Consider the following 22,220-nt stretch of genomic DNA (forward strand, 5'->3'; position numbering starts at 1 on the left):
GACTTACATTTCAGATGCTGTCGTACCGTAGGCACAACTACGGGAGCAATTTTCAGGGTTAAGTGTCTTGCTCAAGGACACATCGACTTGCAACTAGTGGTGCCGGAGCCAGAAACAGGGTTTGAACCATCAACCCTCTGACTGAAAGACGGCCCTGCTCTCCACTCAGCCAGTCGTCCCTTTTAAAGTAAAACATGTAAAGTGTTTAAAGTTATATCTTATTTCTTGCATACTGTTTCGTTACTTCTGCATATTAACCAATTGGGCCATTTTATCTCCTTAGACAATGGGTTACTAAAAGGTGAAATTAGTAATAATTGAATGACTCTTTGCACAAATAGTATTAGCTTAGTTGCAGACCTTAACAACCTACCGATTTTTCAAATATGTCTGCTTATTGAGGGACTTGGTGTTGTCAGCAGCTCGTTTCAGGTTGACGTTATCGGACAGATTGACGAAACCTCAGGCAAATATTTAGCACTGAGTCAGTTAACATTATGTTGTAATATTGCATGTACAGTAACATTAGCTGTGCAAATTCACAACTTCTGACATTCCTCAAGTCCTAGAAGTGCTGTGGAGGAAATCAGAGCAGCTGAGCTTCATCTCCATCACTGTATCTGAGCTGATTACTGTGCGATGTGTTTGAAAGCTCTGCAAAAAGCCAGAAAGTGGACCTTAGGTTGGAAATGTTTTGTTAGACTAAACATGTTCATGAGCTCATTCTTTTCAGGTGAAGTTATCATGCAGTATCAGCAGACACAGGTTTATTAATTTATCCTGACTATGCTGGCTAACATGTTTTCTACCTTTATGATGCTGCTCTTGCTCCTAGTTTTCTTTGAGTTATCTCTGCAAACCTTGAAGAGAGTGCACTGCAGTCTTTGTTAATATAAACATTACAAACTTCACAGAAATTTGTTTCTAGCTAACTGAGCAGCAGCTGCAATGAAGCAGAGAAGGCTCCCCCGCATTATGGTGGGAAGTTGTTAGCTGTAATCAAATTACAAGGCTGATACATGTGTTCAGTATTCGGCCATAACGTCGTGACTGAATTTGAGAATGTATATGCACTGAAACGTGAAGATTTAAAGGGGATTGTAAGAGATGATTATTTGTATATCAATGAACGAAACAGAAGACTGTGTGTCAATGTAGACACGTTTAATGACAATAAATTGAATTGAAGTCTGATTGAAGTTAAATGTACAAAGACGGGGAATGGATATTCATAGCTGCCATAATCCAAACTAAAAAAACAACAACTTTCAATCGTCATGTACATTTGAACTCTGCATTTAACTCACCCTAAGCTTTTTGGAGCAGTGGGCTGCTGTACAGCACCCGGGGAGCAACTTGGGGTTCAGCTACTCGCTCAAGGACAGCAGGAGTCCTATTTTACATATGTGTGTGTGTGAGTTTTTAAATGTGCATTGTTTGCTTGATGTTGAGCCCTGTCAAAGGAGATGTTCTGTTGCTTTGTGACAGAGAATACAAGTATTATTATTTTGAACTATGGTACATAATCTAAAAACGGGACTAGTTGATTTTAAGAAGTGTTTATGAAGCATTTCATTTTTTTTTAAATTCTATCAAGACTATAGCATCATTACTGATTACACCATATTAAATCATTTTCCAGATTAATTCAAATGAAGTAGAATTCTTTTTTTTGTTTGAAAACTTAATTGTGTCCCTTTCACTACATAAACCAAACTTACACCCAAGTGTTGGAGTATATTCAAAATGCCAGGTACCCTGTGGTATTATATACATACAGTATATATACTGCCCTTTTTCTATAATGCAAATAAGCAAATGTGAGGTTTGCAGATAAGATCTGTTCTAATGGGATTGTTCATATCTTCAGGAGACATTCAGTCTCTGAAAACCAAATCTTACAACAGGAGCCTCTAGATAAATGGATGAAACAGGCACAAACCTAATCGGCTCAGGAATACATCAGTGTGTGTGTGTGTGTGTGTTTGTGTAACAGCAGACTGAACGATGTCCCCCACAGTGTCCACCTGAGAGACAAGAGCCAGAGGGACACTCTGTTTGCAGTGTGAGCTGACCATCATGTGTCCATGTTACATTGACTCACTGAGGGAGTAATGGTTGCAAATTGCTGACATAAAATGCTATAAAGCCAGCAAAAGTGCACTAACACAGACTGCAGTACAGTATAATGTCAACAAAAAGCAAAGATTACAAGTAATACTACAGTGTGTTCAATAAAAACTCATCAATTGTACCAAACCCTACACCCCACTGTGTTTGATTTTCACAAAATGAACTTCATTTTTTCTTTATAAGGCACTTTTCTTCAAACAATAAAATCAGAGGCAAGTAAACATTGTATTCTTCTCTTTGTCTCCAATTGTATACGTATATACTCCTATTTGTTTTTCAATGTTTCGCTATATTCCACTTTATTTTTACCTCTATCTGAAGAAATGCAATTATTTCTATGCCCAACAAGTATATTACACCCCTCCTTAGTTGTATGTTATTGCTGTAGGATTGATTTTCTTGATATGATTCATAACAGAGAAAATACACAACTTAACTTAAAGCCTGCACACCCAAAAGCAAATGGTCCCGAAGCCCACTGCCAGGTGGTCCAGCCAGAGAAGTAATCTCAGTGAAGTGAAAATGTGGATTATTAAGGAATACTCATTGTTGGAATGCTTTTAAGCATTCCAAGTATTGTTATCCTGTTTTCTTTATTGTTGGAATGCTTTTAAGCAAGATGTACAAGATGTCCAGTACATAAATGACGGGAGCCATTTGTGGACTGTCCATCACGAGTACAAGATTCAATCCAAGAGTATGAATCTAAAATGCAGAAAAGAGAGAAGCGCTATCTCAATCAAACCTGAACGACACTACCGGTAACATCGGCGTGTATTTATATTGTGACGTCTTCGGGCAGTAGAAGCCACACTGTCAAAATTTCTTGTGAAATGTTCTAGTTCAGATTTGTGCTGCTGCTGAGAATCCAGAGAGACCTGCAGAGACCATCCACACACTTTATAATCATAACCTGCAGCAGGTTTGCACTCACCTGAGAGAATACTGAGTCCACATGTACAGTACAAACTGGTGCCTTCTCTCAGAAAACACAAGAAACAGCAGAGTCTGCTCATTAATTAGCATTTTACTGTCATGTTGTATTTTATTAGTTAATTTCACCAAAAACTGTATTTCATATCATGAGAAGTATTCAGTTCCTTTACAGCAGTATAAAATACTACCACACAGTATGACAGTTTGTATGTTGCATGTTAACTCCTTTATATCCTGTTGGTTAGTTTAATCTACAGCAATGCATGATATTCTATAATATCATTATATAACGTCTTATTTTAATAATTTGATTTGGCGTCTTTCACTTGATTTTTAAGGATTGTTGCCTAATACATTCATTTAAAAAAAAAGTGTTCTCACTGATCAATGCTTCTTCTCTTGTACATGCAGACCTCAACAAGAACACACTGACACCTACTGGAGAGTTTATGTAACTACAGCTGGATGAAATCACATTTGTTACAAATAACAATAATTGATTCGCATGTTCTTCAAGGTGTAAGATGAGAGGTTAAAGCCTATATGGTTTTCAAGTACTTTGTTTAGTTAATGGCTTCAACAAACCCCAATTATAAACATGCATGTATGAATATATTTGATGGTAAAACTTTTCTCTGATCTTGTAAAAGTTCCATAGATTAATTATTACCCATACCTTTATTTATTTTATATTACAACACCATGTTAGTGGAGTAGTGGATACTGTTTATGTAGGCTAAAAGTACCTATACTACGATATAAAAATGTGCTTTAGCAAGTAAAGGTTATGCATTCAAAGCTTTAGTTAATTATCTGCAAAATAAGTAGGAGTAAAATGATTCATTCTGCATTCAAATGTTCCCTCACTTCATCATTTAGTTTATCACAAACATTCAAAATAACCACTTTGAAATACACAGTTTTCATTAGACAGGAAACGGAAAAAAACTGTAATTTTGTCTCTTTCCAGTTAATCAAACAATGTTGAGAAAATGTATATATAATATATATATATATATAACCTTAACAATATTACGAAAAATAAACATACCTTAAACAATATGAAAACAATAATAACAACAATATAATAATACAATTATTATTATTATTATTCGTGTGACTATTGATAATAATCATAATAATACAAATTATTATTATTATTGTTATTCGTAGTAGTTTAAGTCATTTTAATAACTGCACGATCCCTCAAAGTGTAAAAGTCGCAGCTGGTTTAGTTTTTACCAACCGAGCTTCCGTATTCCGGAAGTAGCAGTCATTTTGCTGCTACAAAGACGTCTGCGAAAATGTAATATTTAACGTTATTTAACAACTGTGACTGAGTTACTTTCATCGTTTGTCTCTCACTTGAATCTGAAGGTGAGTTTATTTCAGAGTAAGAGGACGTAAACATGAAGATAAAGAGAACATTCCGCGTTATACGTGATAAAACGGACTCAATAGTTAATAATATTCTTGTAACTTAAAGCGGACATTTTTAACATCAGAACCGGCCAGCAGCGAGCGGTGAACAGCTGTTTGTGTGGTGTCTCTTCAGTCTCTTCCTGTTTCCTTAACCTACATTCCCCTGGGTCCTAAGTCCCTCCATGTACATTATCACCCTCTATGTACCAACGTACATTTATAAGAAATACCACACATATAGTCACATAGGAATCCACTGCGCTTGACGTCAACGCATCGCAAGTTAATGCAACTCTTACTGCTGTACTCAAAGATTCCTCCACTTTAAGCTTCACTTCTTTGTAGAGCTTGGACACAGCTGTGTCCGTGAAAAAGCACCGCGACGGCCTTCCTTGTTAACAAAAAATCCAAATCAGTCCAGATGTCTGATTCAAACGTGGACGGAGCATTTCTGATTTCTTTCTCCTTTGTGACCAACTTCCTACCAATCACACTGACGCGGGACCTCTTCTGACCTCACTAGAAAACAACTCAGCACCATCTAGTGGACTGAAAAAGCAATTGATTTTATTTTTCTAGTACCAAAAAGTTTATAGCTTATAGAATAAAAGATCGATACTTGGCTTCCGTGTATCTCGATTCATGGACGAGCTACAAGATGGAGTTTTCCTTGGACCCCAATTCCCCCTCCTTCCCACAAGAGATGTGGTAGGATGAAACGCAAAGACCTCAATGAACTTTATGAGGAATGAACTGAACTGAGACTTATGAACTTTAATTATTTTTGTATGTAATACATTTTTGTTTGGAAAGTAATCACAATACAATGCTTGGTTAAACTTATAACCTGTGACTCTCAGTGGTTCCTTTACTAAATTGGGCTCCGTAGATGAGCCTAGTATCTAAAACCATTACAACTGGTCCTTAAATTCCTTTTTACTCTAAAAGAAGATCGCACATGTTACATTGGCATTTATGTATTTATTTACTTATATATTTATAAGGTTGTGAGCTGCTTAATCAAACCAAGTAGAACGTGTTTCACCAAAATGGAGAAGCATCTCTAGAGGTGTTCACCCTGCATCTTCACAATCCCTTATAGACCTTGTTAAGTCTAGAAACCAACTCGACTTTAATTTGGAGGAATCAAACTCACTATATCACTCACTTTCTCACAAAGCCTCGTCAGAAGGTGGACTTATCAGACGACGGACTTTAAAAGAATGCAACTTTAGAACTGAACTGGTTGACGCATCGTTTTAAATCCTGTGGCAGAATCTCATGTTCCTTTAAACTATGTTTGACTAGATGGGAATTGGATTTGTCTATAAATGCAATAACAATGTCACCAAATTGCCTCTTAAGCTCTCTAAATTTCACCATCAGGTTCTACATTTTAGAAAATCCTTTTGCAACAACAAACTCATAATATACAACATTATGGAACAAATACTTCCCAAAATCAAATCTGTTTAATAGGAACTGGATGTAGGAGTATTTGGTGGAAAGTATTCCTGCAAACCAGGAGAAAAAACATGGGGGGGGGGGGTTATGTATTGTACTGTATTTTCTAGTCTTTCCGACCACTCAAAGCATTTTCACACTACTTGTCATCATGCACCCATTGACACACTGATGGCAGACACCTACCATCAGACTATTCATTCTATTTACATTGAATGATGACAAGTAGTGTGAAAATGCTTTGAGTGGTCGGAAAGACTAGATCAGACTATTAACATTCACACACTGATGGCAGACACCTACCATCAGACTATTAACATTCACACACTGATGGCAGACACCTACCATCAGACTATTAACATTCACACACTGATGGCAGACACCTACCATCAGACTATTAACATTCACACACTGATGGCAGACACCTACCACCAGACTATTAACATTCACACACTGATGGCAGACACCTACCACCAGACTATTAACATTCACACACTGATGGCAGACACCTACCACCAGACTATTAACATTCACACACTGATGGCAGACACCTACCATCAGACTATTAACATTCACACACTGATGGCAGACACCTACCATCAGACTATTAACATTCACACACTGATGGCAGACACCTACCATCAGACTATTAACATTCACACACTGATGGCAGACACCTACCATCAGACTATTAACATTCACACACTGATGGCAGACACCTACCATCAGACTATTAACATTCACACACTGATGGCAGACACCTGCCATCAGACTATTCACATTCAGACATTTACTGCGTCGGGACGAGTCGCTAAAGGAGCCATGGGGCTGTGAGAATCACTCTCTCAGCCCCATGTTTACTGCGTCGGGACGAGTTGCACCTACCATCAGACTATTAACATTCACACACTGATGGCAGACACCTACCATCAGACTATTCATTCTATTTACATTGAATGATGACAAGTAGACTATTCGACGTGGACCCTATTCCTCCACTTGTAAATGTTAGTCTAACTATTAACATTCACACTGATGGCAGACACCTACCATCAGACTATTCATTCTATTTACATTGAATGATGACAAGTAGACTATTTGACGTGGACCCTATTCCTCCACTTGTAAATGTTAGTGATGGCTTGGCCCACGGAAGAGAAGAACTGGTGGATGCCAATGCTCTTCTTTGGTGGTGTAACGAGGTGATCTTTGACGGCGGAGGCGATGTAGTTCTCAAGTGCCAGATCCCCTTTGTCCATGGCCATCAGCACCATTTCTGTGGAGCCACACGTCTTGCACAAATCTTTGAAAATGATCTTGTCGAGGTTCTTGAAGGTTTGCGGGGACAAATCGAAGTCGACTCGATTGACCGCGGCCCACGTCCTCACGAACAGACGTTTGGCGAGGTCAGTGGTGTGCACGTTTTTCAAGGTCACCTTGGACTTCCTCAATATTCGCGTGACCAGAACCTCCAAGAAGATGTTCACGGCCATTTTCCTCTTAGGTTCCTGCGTCTGGAAACTAAGACGAGTCGCCGAATCACCCTCACCTGACTCTGATCCTTCCTCAACGGCCGGCAACACCTGTATCACCATAGGGCTGTGGGAATCCGAGTAATCGCTCTCAGGCACTGATGTTGACTCTGATCCCTTAACGGCCGGCCTCTTGCCTTTCCTCTTGCTGTGGGAATCCGAGTAATTGCTCTCAGGCACTGATGTTGACTCTGATCCCTTAACGGCCGGCCTCTTGCCTTTCCTCTTACGTCTGTGAGAATCCGGGTCACAACTCCCAGATACTGAAGATGACTCTGATCCCTCAGCAGGCAGACAATCGTCTTTCACTATAGAGCTGGAAGAATCCGGGTCATCGCTCTTAAGGTGTTCGCTTGCGGCCGGCAACACCTGTATCACCATAGGGCTGTGGGAATCCGAGTAATCGCTCTCAGGCACTGATGTTGACTCTGATCCCTTAACGGCCGGCCTCTTGCCTTTCCTCTTGCTGTGGGAATCCGAGTAATCGCTCTCAGGCACTGATGTTGACTCTGATCCCTTAACGGCCGGCCTCTTGCCTTTCCTCTTACGTCTGTGAGAATCCGGGTCACAACTCCCAGATACTGAAGATGACTCTGATCCCTCAGCAGGCAGACAATCGTCTTTCACTATAGAGCTGGAAGAATCCGGGTCATCGCTCTTAAGGTGTTCGCTTGCGGCCGGCAACACCTGTATCACCATAGGGCTGTGGGAATCCGAGTAATCGCTCTCAGGCACTGATGTTGACTCTGATTCCTTAACGGCCGGCCTCTTGCCTTTCCTCTTGCTGTGGGAATCCGAGTAATCGCTCTCAGGCACTGATGTTGACTCTGATCCCTTAACGGCCGGCCTCTTGCCTTTCCTCTTGCTGTGGGAATCCGAGTAATCGCTCTCAGGCACTGATGTTGACTCTGATCCCTTAACGGCCGGCCTCTTGCCTTTCCTCTTACGTCTGTGAGAATCCGGGTCACAACTCCCAGATACTGAAGATGACTCTGATCCCTCAGCAGGCAGACAATCGTCTTTCACTATAGAGCTGGAAGAATCCGGGTCATCGCTCTTAAGGTGTTCGCTTGCGGCCGGCAACACCTGTATCACCATAGGGCTGTGGGAATCCGAGTAATCGCTCTCAGGCACTGATGTTGACTCTGATCCCTTAACGGCCGACCTCTTGCCTTTCCTCTTGCTGTGGGAATCCGAGTAATCGCTCTCAGGCACTGATGTTGACTCTGATCCCTTAACGGCCGGCCTCTTGCCTTTCCTCTTGCTGTGGGAATCCGAGTAATCGCTCTCAGGCACTGATGTTGACTCTGATCCCTTAACGGCCGGCCTCTTGCCTTTCCCCTTACGTCTGTGAGAATCCGGGTCACAACTCCCAGATACTGAAGATGACTCTGATCCCTCAGCAGGCAGACAATCGTCTTTCACTATAGAGCTGGAAGAATCCGGGTCATCGCTCTTAAGGTGTTCGCTTGCAAACACCGTGATCATGTTGGAAGTGAGTGGAAGCATCGTGCGACTGTCGGGAGTGATGGTCTCCATCAGATTGTCTTGAAGAGGCAAGACGGACTTTTGGACTCTGACCATGACCTCTTTTATGATCATGTCCGTCAACTGATCGAGGTCTGTGATGTTTCTGATGCACAGAGCAGCTTTAAAGCTGTTGGTCACTGCGTCTCTCAGACTGGACTTGATGCATTCTTTTGTCACCTCCAGGTTCGTGTTCCTAACAGTTGTCAGGAGGGCTTTAATTAATGCCTTTATGACATCCCAAATCAGCTCTAGCACCAGGAATCGGGTGGTGTGCACCAGGACTCGGGTGGCGTTCTCTGTGGTGCATGATTTAAGCTGTTCCTTCTGTTCAGCTGTCATCTTTTTAAAGAAGGATTTGATCAGTGGTTCAATGGTTGATCTGACGTTCACTATTTCGTCCATCTCTCGTGTCTGTGATGCAGCCATTGTATATTATAACTATTATTGTAACCAACTGTAACTGACGGGACATGCTGGGTTTAGATATCAAAGCCTTTCAACTTGAAAGCAATTTGCCATGACGTAATTTACTTTGTGACGTTGTTGACGCGATGACGTGTTACGCTAAGCGTACCCTCTCACTTCCGGTCTCAGCCTGTCTCGCTGTTGATCGCGCCAGCTAAACTAAGCTAACTGTGTGTTTATTATTCAGTACAAGCGGCTCATTAGCTGCTGTACATCTTAACATGTAAACACTTAACATGTAAACACTCGTAGTTCGCTCCATTTTTTAGCGACTCCTCGCTCAATCCAAATTGTTCAGTTCTGCTAAGCTAACGTTATCTATCGTACGTTAGCTTAGCAGCTAGCAATTACGTAACTATTATAGCATAACAATCTCCTCTGGCCAAATCATTCACAAACTATAACACCGTTAAACTGTTTTTTGGTTAAATCTTTGCACTACAGTTTAATGCTGCTGTAGCGAACACGTTTCCCCTTGTGGGATTAATAAAGTATATATATATCCATATATGTCAACACACAACAAAAATGTGAATATTGGATAAAGCCAGTTAAACTGATTAATTTTGTTGGCATATTAGTCAACAGGTTTGTTTTTGGAGAGAATTATGGAAATCTCTCCATCGCTCCATAAATCAGAAAATACGGTTAACAGCCACAATAAATAATGTTTTCCACGTGTTTAGGAATGAAATGTATAAATCAGGCTTGTATTTCTGGTAATTTGACTCAACACAACGTAACACTAAAGTAATTAATCCTATTAATCACATAATATGCAAGAAACCGCTTGATATTTTTGCTTCAGTGGTGCAAATTCACAGTCGATCAAATGATCAAAGAACAACTTGTGCTTGGACTTTTTTTATTATATATGATTTGATTATAATTCCTCCTTGACATTGAAGAGGTTACAAAGCTTTAAGATCCTAAATCTGGTTAAAAAGAGTTAAAAACCACCAAGAATTTAAAGATTATCGTAGAAATGTGGCTTCAGACTAGATCAAATTTCTATTCTAAAGTCTATTTATGACTTTAATGTTTCGGTTAAACAACCACAGTGCTGAGATGCACTGAGGGGAAATCAAACGTACTGTTAGTTTGATTTAAGCTTTTTTCAATTTTTTTTTTTTAATTGGATATCCATTTTCAGCAATGTTTTTGCAATTCATTTCAGCTTTCAGCATTCCAACGCATTTTCAGCAGGAAATGCATTTTCTAGTTATATGATGATTTACACCTGTACAATAATAACATCCAATACAACTATTGTGTCATAAAATGTATTTTTATGATTTCTATAATCATATTTTTTTCAGGTGTTTATTATATTAAATTATATTTTCTGAACTGCATTATACTCAGAGGTATTTATTATAAACACCTCCTGTAGTCCTTTATAACGCCACCTTCGACTGAGGCAATGTCCACACTACTACGTGTGCATTTTAAAACACATATCTTGTGCTACATTTACACTGAGCGTCAACACTAGGCCAGAGTTTCAGAGCACCGAAAACGGATAAGTTTGAAAACCAGACAGACTCCACCGCGTTACCCCTCCACACCTACAGGGGGCGATGTAGCATTAAAGAGACGAGTCTCCGGATATGTAACTAGCTGAAGAAAACAGCATGTTGCAGGGACCTCAATGTTTTGCAGTATGTCAACTTTATAGAAATGTCCCTATTTGCTCATCTACTGAGATAATCTGCTCGGAACACCCAGACAGTAGTTGTCGGTCCCAAGAGTCTTCTTTACTTGTTGCGTAGCTCCGTCGTTATGTGCTAACTGAGGAAGCTAAGTTCAGCGAGCTAAACTGCTAACGTGAAACTGTCCACCTGAGCAGGATTTATTGATATGTAACGTTAACTGTTACCTGTTGTGGACACTTTAGACATCTGGCATCTACATCTACAACCAATCCTCTGCATTTAAGGACTAACGTTAAATGGATAGCTGCATGGACATGTAGTCTTGACGACCTTGACTTCACCTGTTTACCTTTTTATGCAGCAGCGACTATCATTTAGATCACGTGTGTTTGTGTTAGTGGTGGAAGAAGTACTCAGATATTTAACGTAAGTAATATTAGCAATACCACAGGGTGGAAATACTTCGTTACTAGTAAAAGTCCTGCATTTAAAAAGTTACTGAAGTCTGTTATCGTTATGCAGAATGGCATTTCAGAAACATTTGATTGAGTAGTTTTAATATTTCATGCATTATTATGTACATTACTTAATGTTGCAGCTAATAAAGGTGGGACTTATGTCTTACTATCTATACTTCTGAGCAGCGTGTGGATTCCACCAAGAGATCAATAAAGTCTTTATCTTTATCCATGATGATACATCATATTTGTTATATTTTTGATTATCAATCTGGACCTACAAAATAACTGTGGGTAGTGGAGTAAAAAGTACAATATTTGCCTCCAAAATGTATTGAAGTAATAGTGTAAAGTTGCATAAAATGTAAATACTCAAGTGAAATGCAACTACTTTAAAACTACTTAAGTACAGTACTTGAGTCCATTTAATTAGTTACTTTCCACCTCTTAAAATGAAATTAAAACCTAGGTTATGTGCAACATTGGTGGAAGAAGTACTCGGATCCTTTACCTTTTAAGTTTAATTTGTAGTTCTACAATATTAAATATGGCATAAGTAAAGCAAACGCATTAAAAATACTACTTATGTAAAAGAACATTAGTATTATTAGCTAAATGTATTTGGGTATAAATACATTTTGTCCACACTGTGTAGAGTATTTCCCACTGAAACTGTAAAGTAGAATAATATGGATAAAGTAGATGTACCTCAGATTTGTATTTAAACACTTGAGTAAGTTTGTTTATGTAGTTCTCCATTATTATTTTCATTATTGACTAGTTTGTCAATTATTTTCTTAAAATAAAATTCCAGAAAATAGAGAAAATGCTCATTACAATTTATCTGAGCCCAAAATGTCTTGTTTTGTTGAGCAACTCACTTCTGAGAAGCTGGAACCAGAGAATATTTGGCATTTTCACTTGAAAAATTACTCAAACAATTACTTTTAGAAAAGCAAATTTTTCTCTATGAACTGAGTAATAGTTCCAGCGCTTAAGGATTTGTCTCGTCTCGTAGGTCTGGATCTACCATGGAGCCGGTAATGAATCACATTTGGCCGAGAGTCTTCCAGCGGCTCTACAGAACCTCAGTACTTCCCGGGAGGAACCATTCAGGATGTGCTGAGCAGACCACTGTTCCTGCCTCCACCAACTCCAAACGTATCAAACCCACACTCCTGGTGTCCCGCCTCTACCAGCCCTCAAACCTGCGTGATGTGGGGCAGGACAGCCGGCTGCAAGGAGAGGTGACTTGTAAGAGTCAACGGCTGATGCAGCAGGCCGGCCTCATCCATCCGTCCAATCCCGGTTGTTACTACTACCTTCCTGCCCTCGTCCGCTCCATGGAGAAGCTGGTGAGACTAGTTTTTGTTATACAATCAAACGCATATTAAAGTATGATTATACACGCCAAGTAGTCCTGGTGAATCTGGCTGTGTCATGTCCACAAACTTTGATTTTTCTGACATGAATCTGTGACCCATACAAGTGTATATCATTGTTGATGGTTAATTTTTTGAATTTGCTGTCTTCCTCTTTTCATCAATACTTCTTTATTTATATACATTTTGAAAACAAGCAACCACCCCAAAAGACTAAAAGATAAATCATGTGCATATGGTTATTTTGGTTTCTGGTTTATAGTTCGCACATTTTTCAGTAAAACAAAGTGAATATATAATTAATGTTTTCATTTTCAGATTGGTTTATTTAAATATTATTTTAGAGGCCTGAACAGATGGAAGTGTTTATTATTCATAACAAAAAAGAAAATATTAGAGCAAAGTCTATTGGGGAGGTAAGGTTGAGTATTAATGTATATACATGTAATAACTGCAGTCTTAAATCCACAGGTAAGAGTAATTGACCAAGAGATGCACGGGATCGGTGGGCAGAAGCTGGACATGCCCAGTTTGTGCGCTGCTGATCTCTGGAAGACCAGTGAGCGCTGGGACTTGATGGGAAAGGAGCTGTTCCGTCTGAAAGACCGCCACGGGGCCGACTACTGCTTGGGTCCCACGCATGAGGAGGCAGTGACGACTCTGGTCGCTCACCAGACGACTCTCTCCTACAGACAGCTCCCTTTGCTTCTCTATCAGGTAGCCTTTAATCCTCTTGCCACTAGTGTATTTATTATAATAAGCTGCCATTTTTTTTAATCATGATTTATTAAAACAAACGACAGATCACCCGCAAATTCCGAGATGAACCAAAGCCGAAGTATGGTCTGCTTCGAGGGAGGGAGTTCTACATGAAGGACATGTACTCGTTTGATGCGAGTGAAGAAGCGGCTTACGAGACCTATGAATCTGTGTGCCAGGCATACGCCAGGCTCTTTGCCCGGCTGGGTCTGCGGTGCGTTCAGGTGCAGGCGGACACGGGCAACATCGGCGGTAAACTCTCCCATGAGTTCCAGCTGCCAGCAGACATAGGTGAGGATCGGCTTCTGGTCTGTGGAAACTGCTCCTTTTCTGCTAATGTAGAGACCATGTCATCGGACAGAACTGACTGCCCACAGTGCAAAACTGGCACGCTGGTGGAGTCAAAGGGTATCGAGGTCGGCCACACCTTTTACCTGGGTAAAAAGTACTCTCATATATTCAATGCCACCTTCAGCAATGCACAGAACAAGCCTAGTATTGCAGAGATGGGCTGCTATGGTCTTGGGGTAACCCGTATTCTCGCCGCAGCCATTGAGGTTCTGTCAACAGAAGAGGGGATTCGCTGGCCCGGCCTTCTCGCCCCTTACCAGGTGTGTGTTTTACCCCCAAAGAAGGGCAGTAAGGTGGATGACGCTGCAGTTTTAGCTGAGGAATTGGTTCACACTTTGGGAGAGACCGGGCCTCATTTGAGAGGTGAAGTTGTTCTAGACGATCGTACTCAGATGACCATTGGAAAGAGGCTGAAGGATGCCAACAGACTGGGCTACCCGTATGTTGTTGTAGTAGGACAGGGAGCTCTGGAGGAAACACCCAGGTTTGAGGTGATTTGTCAGGAGACGTGTGAGACAATGTTTCTCAGTAAAGATGAACTGTTAGATCTTTTGGGAAGAGTGAAAACTGTGTGAATAACAACTCTGAATGTGGAAATACATGTTTTATTTTATGTTTCTGTGTATGATGCAATTAGTGAGGTGGTGGGGGAAGAACAGAAAAGGCTTATATGTTTTTGTCTAAGAGGAGTTTATTTATAAAAACTTAAAATGTACCTGCTGATAAAGTAACTGTCACAATAATAGCTTGATAATGAACATTTGGGGATATTAAATTGCATTTGGTTCATGTTGTAATACACAAGAATGATTCAATTTCCTTTTTTACAGTCTTTTGTGTTTCCATGTAAATAAAAACATAAGAGGTGAAGAGAAATAATCACAATTTGCTGTCGGGTTTTGCATCTGTAACATACAACTGACCTCTTAGTACAACTCAATGCTGGCAATTATAGTGGTGAAATAAGTACTCAGTTCTTTACATTAGTAAAATACCACAGTATATAGATATTGTAAATACTCCATTACAGGTGAAAATACAGAAAAGTACTATTATCTTAAAATGAACTTACTGACTTTCCACCACTTTATCATCATGCCCCAATATGAAATTACTACATTACATGTACAAGTCTTGCTTTCAAAACGCTGTGTGTCGAAAACGTACAACCAAGTTAAATGATCACAAAATGTAGATTTGACAAGTTTAAGAGACATATTTGTATTATTGTCAGTTATTTTGAACCAACTTCAAATTGTATTTAATAGAGTAGTGGTCTATAATTATCATTTATTATGAAAATTCATAATTGGCTATTATATATAATTTTGTGTTTTGTAGCAAAAATACTACCTGAAAGTAATTAGTAAATTTAGCTGTTATGGGTGATGTACAAATTATTTCCCTATAAATTCCATCGCAAAGACCAATTACCTTTAATTTGCATTTGAGTAAATGTATATAGTACTTTACCATCTCCGACTGTTTAATCATAGATTAGATAGATACATTATTCATAATTTCTTGGTCAGGCGGTGGCGGACCAAACCGGTTGGTACTGTGTTTCCGCACGGATCTTTATTCCCGTAGTACCGCCCAAGCATATGTGTAAACAAGAAGTCGGGTAACGTCTAGAAAAGTTAACGTTAACAGCCGATGTGCTGCTGCTGGCAATCCAATGTCACAGTTTATATAAGATTTATAAACAACAAAATAGCGCTTCAGACATATATTTTGATCCAAAATGGCGTCATCGGAGGCACAACATGACAGCGACGATGGCATGGACGAGTTCATGGACAAATTCAAGAATCACAATTATAAAAATGCCTTCAGTAAAGACAACTGGGAGGAGGTAACGTTAACATGTAGAAGCTATCGGTTAATAACACTAGAAGAAGAGCGATATCGCTACGTAAATGGGCGTTTTGTTGTTGTAAGCCAGCAAGCTAACGTTAAACGCTAACTTCATAGAGGTAACGTTGCATTTCCTGTCCGTCTATAGAGATTTCTCTGTTTTTGTCTCATTCAGGAGTTTGATAGAATACCTATGTTCATGAAAAAAGCCCCTGACGAGATAGACCCACTAAAATACCCGGAACTAGCTTGTCTGCAGGCCATTGTACACGATGAAGATAGACCCCCAGAAGGTAGGTGGGTCCCTCAAGCTTCAGTCAAAACAGATCTTGTAGACTTAGTTACATGTTAACGATTCGGTTCATATCCTCTTATTCGTTCCCAGAGCAAGCAACGAGCCTGAAAGACGAGGGGAATGCGTTTTTCAAGGAGAAGAACTACGAGAAGGCCATACTGTCCTACACGGCAGGTCTGAAGAAGAAATGTGGAAACCAGGAGCTCGACACAGTCCTGCTCACCAACCGGGCTGCAGCACACTTTCACCTGGGCAAGGATCTCTTATTCACATGTCGTACAGATGCATACGGATATGGGTTGTTGTGCATGAACCCAATAAGATGGTTTACAAAGAATATGTTCAAGCTCTATATTGTCATATGCACAACAATTACAGTGAAGCAGTCAATGCATTTCTTAGTTCCTCCAACAGTGCTCATAGAATATGTATTCACATAAGTGAAACTGAAGACATAGAATAGTGCAGCAGTTAAAATACGGGATTATAAAATAAAGTACGCTGTTGTTCACAGGTGATGAGCAGCCATGTGCTTATTTCACAGAATACTTTTACACATAAAAACATCTGCATGTGTTTCATCCTCATGTTTTCTGGTTTATATCACTCAGGTAACATGCGCTCTGCGTTGAACGATGCTGGAGCTGCAAAGAAGATTAAACCAGACCACCTCAAAGCCTTGATCAGAGGTATGTAACATTAGCCTGTCTAGTCCAAGAATATCACCGTGAATATGGTTAGAAATTCTATGATAATGTCACAGCTTAACAGTATATAGTAATCATAACAAAGCAAAACACTACATAGAATAAGGACCAAAACACTCCCGTGTGCCTTACATGCGTTTCTGCAGGTGCTCAGAGTTGTATCGAGCTGCGTAACTTTGCAGAGGCTGTCCAGTGGTGTGACGAGGGGCTCAAGGCTCATCCTACTGACAAGACGCTGCAGGAGCTGAGAGCAGCAGCAGATAAACACAAGGTATAATAATAGATGAGTTAAAGGGATTTTGTGGGGGGGGGGGGAAAAGAAAGACTGGATTGCATTTGTGATATTTTGTCTGTAGTATTCTGAAAGTAATTCCAGTTAAACACAAAGCCCTGTTCATTTTTTCTGTGCCACAGAGAGCAACAGAGAGAGATGCCAGGAAGGCCAAGATCAAGGAAAAAAAGCTGCATGCTGAGAAAGAAGCTCTTCTGGCTGCTATAAAGGTAAACATGCTGTTTAAAACTGAAATTAATCTCCCAACGTGCTCTTAGCTATGCGTCAAACCTGTGGGAATGAAATTAATATTCATTATAATACTATAAGCAATCACATCACTAATTCTATATTCAATAAAATCCTGTTTTAAAAATAATTATCGGACGTATTTTTTTGTGTGCTTTACGCAGGATCGAGGCATCAAGCTCCTCCATTCTGTGAAGCCTCGTCAGAGCGGTTCAGACAGAGAGGATGAGGATGAAGGCTCCTCAGCAGCGATGTCACAGCTGAACCTGGACTGCCTCAGCTCTCAGGAGGCCACGGGGGCTCAGGTGTTCCTGGACGAGCAGCGCTCTCTGCACTGGCCTGTTCTCTTCCTCTACCCTGAACACCAGCAGACTGATTTCATCTCGGCTTTCTCCGAGAAAAACTGGTAAGCTCCTCTTGTCCTTTTTTGTCTAGTCCTTAATATATCTTGATGTGGTGCATTTCTGTGGGATTCTCCATATGTCAACCTTTCCCCATCTCATTTGACTAAATTGAGTTCCACATTTTAAGTGACTGTAGTTAGAAACACAGCTGCAATTTGTCTGGTTCAGTTTTATAGATCACCTGGCAGTTATGTTTGGAGAAGAACTTCCACCGTGGGACGTGGACAGAAAATACCACCCAAAAGATTTGCAGGTTTGTGTGTTTTAGCTAAATGTTATTGGTCATTTAGGACACATACAGTAGATCTGTGCTTCTGTTCTGCAGCCTTAAAGTTGTGAAATTGTATTTTTCTTACAAACTTAAGCAGGACTACATTCACCGATGTCTGTTACATAAAGCTGGGCGATAATTCAATATGATCATGTATCCTCTGTCACTGGAATCTTATTGTGATGAAATCATACATCGAGATATATACTGTATATAGACGATACACAATTAACTTGTCTAAATTGATAATAACAGGCACATACTAACGTACAGTTTTCACAAGGTCTGATCAAACTCAATGAAGTCAAAGTATTTCCCTAATGGGATTACTCTGTTTGTGTGCAAGCATGTAAACATAGTCAGTGTATAGCTTTGTTCATTTTGCACGTAAGTCCTTAAATACATTATCATTTGTCAAGTGTTTAATTTAGTGTTTTAGTTAGTTATTTAATGAATTAAAATTGAATAGATAAAAGATTTTGGCCATATTGCTATATTGCTACAGTGATATTTTATAATATGTATTTAAGAATACCCGTCTTCTGATCAGTAGTCCAGAGTACAACTGTCAAACAAGAGTTACATTTCATTACCAAAAATAGTGTGGTTATATCAACAGAAATGACAATAATCAATTGTTGATCCCGATTACATTTGATCCCTCTTCACTTTCCAGCTGTACTTTGAAGATGAGGAGAAGGAGACACTCTACCAAGTAAACCCAGAGACGTCACTTTTAAAAGTCTTGCAGCATAAAAGGTACATCCACCGAGATAAAGTGTTTTTAAGTGTGATTTCATTTTGATTTATACCACCAAGAGTTTTCCATTTTGATTAACTGCCGGGTGTTTATGACTTTCTTGTAATTTATATTTCAACCTGTACTTGAATGTTCATCTTAAAGATATTATCGGTTGAGGAATGTATTTGTACCATGGATTCTTCAGAGTAACTTCCTTGACATTTACCGTTCACACTCATTTCCTGACTCCCTTTCTTCTATGTTCTCTTAACAGGTTTTTTGTCAAGTCCGGCAGTCCCAGCTTCATCGTTCTGGTTCGGAGCTCATCATTCTGGAAGCAGTTTTTAACAGGAAAGAAAATACGAGGATTGTAAAAACATTGGTCTTCAAATCTTGAGACTTGAAGCTATTCAACTCCAGCGGACTAAGTTTGCCCTCGAAGCAGACAATGGAAGATATGCATGTGCAAGAGTAGGACACATTGTTTGACATCAAATATCAGTAATAAATGATTATAAAACAAATGAAATCTCCAAAACTAATCCAAGTGGATTCTTTGAGCTTCTGTCTGTAAAATGATGAACTGTAGATTGACAGCCAAAATCAATCAATTCAAGATTAATTAGATAAATGAAACACAAACAAACACAATTATCAAACAATTGATCAGAACACGGATCATGAAGCCATCTGTAGCAAATTTTTGATTTTATTTTGATTTGTGATATTGGACAATACAAATATATTGAACTAATTTGAACAGGTAATGTAAATGCTTGTAAGTAAACATGAAAAAATGTTGCTGCAAGTCTCAGTGCGAGTCAACAACAAAAGCAATATAATCTCAAATTGTATTTTATTATCCACTAAGGAAATTCATTTGGACGTCATTAGAAAACGTTCTCATTCTTCAAAGAAGTATATAAAGTCTAAGTGAGAAGTGAAAGCAAAGGATGTGAACAAGTTTGTGACATTTTGCCAAGTTAGGTGTTCAATGCAGCTGCCGGTGTGAATGAACCAGCTTTTCTTCATTTACCAAGCGTCTCTGCTACAGTGCATTACAGACAACTCGGGGTGAGTGACAGTCACATCCTCTTGACCGCCTCATATTTGACTGCATTGCTGTATAAAGACAGTTTGTAGCATCTAACGGCATGTCCCAGACCATCCACTCTACTGTTATACAGACAGCAGCCTTGTATCATAATTATAGTTGCGTACGACAAGTACTTTTAGTGATGGACAATTAAAAACTTTGGGGCTTTCGTTCCGTTTGTGAAAAAGATTTGAGGCGTTGGGGCTTTAAACAGCAAAAACCGCGACACCTGGTGGCATGCAAAACTTATAGCAGCCCTTCAAGACAGACCAAAGCACTAAAATTAATGTAGATGATATTGTGCAATATGTTTGAGATACCAAAGGGACACAATTCAAAATAATCTTTAATCTTCACTGGTAAATCAATTTAGGATTTTGGTTTAACAAAACAAACAGCAGCATGATCTGAGCTGAATGATATGTCCTTGACATACTACTAGAAAGACAAAAACATTTGGGTGGGACTCTCTGGCCCAGCACTTAACTGGTTTGAATCCTACTTGAAGGACAGAGAATACTTTGTGTCTGTAGCTAATTACACATCAGAGCTGACTAAAATGACATGTGGTGTTCCCCAAGGTTCAATACTGGGGCCTCTTCTGTTCAACATCTACATGCTTCCACTAGCTCAGATTATGGAAAACAACAAAGTGTGTTATCATAATTGTGCAGACGACACACAAATCTACGTAACTATATCACCAGGAGACTATAATCCCATACAAAGGCTGGGTGAATGCATTGAACAAATCAACAACTGGATGTGCCAGAACTGTCTTCAATTAAACAAAGATAAAACAGAAGTAATTGTTTTTGGTACCAAGGATGAACGATTGAAAGTCAGCGCTCAGCTTCAATCACTGATGTTAAAAACCACAAACCAAGCCAGAAATCTAGGTGTAGTTATGGCTTCAGACCTCAACCTGAACAGCCATATCAAGACAATTACTAAATCAGCCTACTATCACCTGAAGAATATATCAAGGATTAGAGGACTTATGCCTCAACAGGATTTGGAAAAACGTGTCCACTGGGACCGGTCTACTTTCTGTTGCGAGAGTCAGAACTAAACATGGAGAAGCAGCGTTCAGTCTTTCTGCTCCACATATCTGGAACAAAGTCCCAGTTCTTAATTGTTTTTAAATCTCCTTTTCTTTGGCCTTATGTTTTGATGCTTTTAATGGTTTTATGTGAAGCACTTTGAATTACCTTGTTGTTGAAATGTGCTATACAAATAAACTTGCATTACCATGACTTCACAAGACACAACAGACTAATGAGAGGCTACAAAGCTCACTATGAAATAGCCATCACTCCTGGATAGTTCACAAAAGCAGTTTGGGCTGGGTATACAGGAGCCATCACTACTGGAGCAGGCTGCATTTGCATTACGTTTTGATGCAGCACAGTGACGACGGCGGGAGGTTCTGCGCGATGTTTTAACTCACGATGCATCTGACACCAGGAGCACCAGGAGCAGAAACAGGAAACGGCAATGTCCTTACAGATAGAACCCTGCAGAGAACCAAGAAAAAAGTATTTGTAAGTAAATCAACATTGCTTCACTTCTATTAAACTTATCGTGTGAAATCCCATGCACATTAACTTTACATGCATCATACCTTGATACCATATCTGTTTCGCATGGCAGCCCTTAGAGACAGGACTGCAGGAGGCACACACAGAGGTATGCCAATGATTCCTGTTATGGCCGGGCTGCATATGTCATATAATGGGAGCAAACGACTCTCTCCAAATCTTCCTGAAACCGTGCCAGCAAGGCATGGACAGCACCAGAAACCATAGCAACCTAAAAAAGCACAAGATACACCAAGTGGTAGAAACTCTAAAGTGACTTGCTAAAGAAGGCCCAACACATGAGACATAAGGCCTTCAATACAAACACAATACAAATGTGTCAAAGTTGGGGTATTGAGTCTTACAAGTACTTGCGTCCTCAAAGCAATCACAGAGCCCACTTTTCCAGTGGGCCACGGGTCGTGCTGCCATTTGTTGTTGGAAAACTTTAGTGACAGTAAACAATGAACCTGTTAACGCACAGAAATAAGAGCTCAGCAAAAAACGTAACCCCAAAAATCACAAATCGCTGACACCTTATATTGTATATCTTAATTGTAATTGGAGCACATATCTGAAAATGTCATTCTTGCACCACTTTTATATTCTTGGATGATCTGGTTTCATTTTTTATGACATTCTACACTATGACGTTTTATGA

The 22,220-nt window shown here is 39.7% G+C and overlaps 2 protein-coding genes across 5 annotated transcripts; both read left to right on the top strand.

Annotated features, from left to right (window-relative positions):
* The first annotated feature begins 4,422 nt into the window (after positions 1–4,422).
* pars2 (prolyl-tRNA synthetase 2, mitochondrial) lies at positions 4,423–14,972 on the top strand. 3 transcript variants are annotated; one of them, XM_079157543.1, is made up of 4 exons: positions 4,423–4,446; positions 12,614–12,950; positions 13,449–13,694; positions 13,781–14,972. In XM_079157543.1, the coding sequence occupies exons 2-4, from the start codon at positions 12,627–12,629 to the stop codon at positions 14,660–14,662; spliced, it is 1,452 nt and encodes a 483-aa protein (XP_079013669.1). In that variant the 5' UTR covers positions 4,423–4,446; positions 12,614–12,626; the 3' UTR covers positions 14,663–14,972. The 3 variants fall into 3 exon arrangements, with proteins under 3 accessions (XP_079013669.1, XP_079013668.1, XP_079013667.1); XM_079157542.1 differs by lacking the exon at positions 4,423–4,446 and adding an exon at positions 11,087–11,143; XM_079157541.1 differs by lacking the exon at positions 4,423–4,446 and adding an exon at positions 11,103–11,563.
* A 718-nt stretch (positions 14,973–15,690) lies between these two features.
* ttc4 (tetratricopeptide repeat domain 4) lies at positions 15,691–21,263 on the top strand. 2 transcript variants are annotated; one of them, XM_079157742.1, is made up of 10 exons: positions 15,691–15,942; positions 16,120–16,237; positions 16,330–16,491; positions 16,851–16,928; positions 17,093–17,217; positions 17,361–17,447; positions 17,631–17,872; positions 18,039–18,123; positions 18,818–18,900; positions 19,158–21,263. In XM_079157742.1, the coding sequence occupies exons 1-10, from the start codon at positions 15,832–15,834 to the stop codon at positions 19,255–19,257; spliced, it is 1,191 nt and encodes a 396-aa protein (XP_079013868.1). In that variant the 5' UTR covers positions 15,691–15,831; the 3' UTR covers positions 19,258–21,263. The 2 variants fall into 2 exon arrangements, with proteins under 2 accessions (XP_079013868.1, XP_079013869.1); XM_079157743.1 differs by having other exon boundaries at positions 15,826–15,942; positions 16,120–16,241.
* Positions 21,264–22,220: the final 957 nt, after the last annotated feature.

Source organism: Pholis gunnellus (assembly GCF_910591455.1).
Source record: "Pholis gunnellus genome assembly, chromosome: 4".
Lineage (NCBI taxonomy): Eukaryota > Metazoa > Chordata > Actinopteri > Perciformes > Pholidae > Pholis > Pholis gunnellus.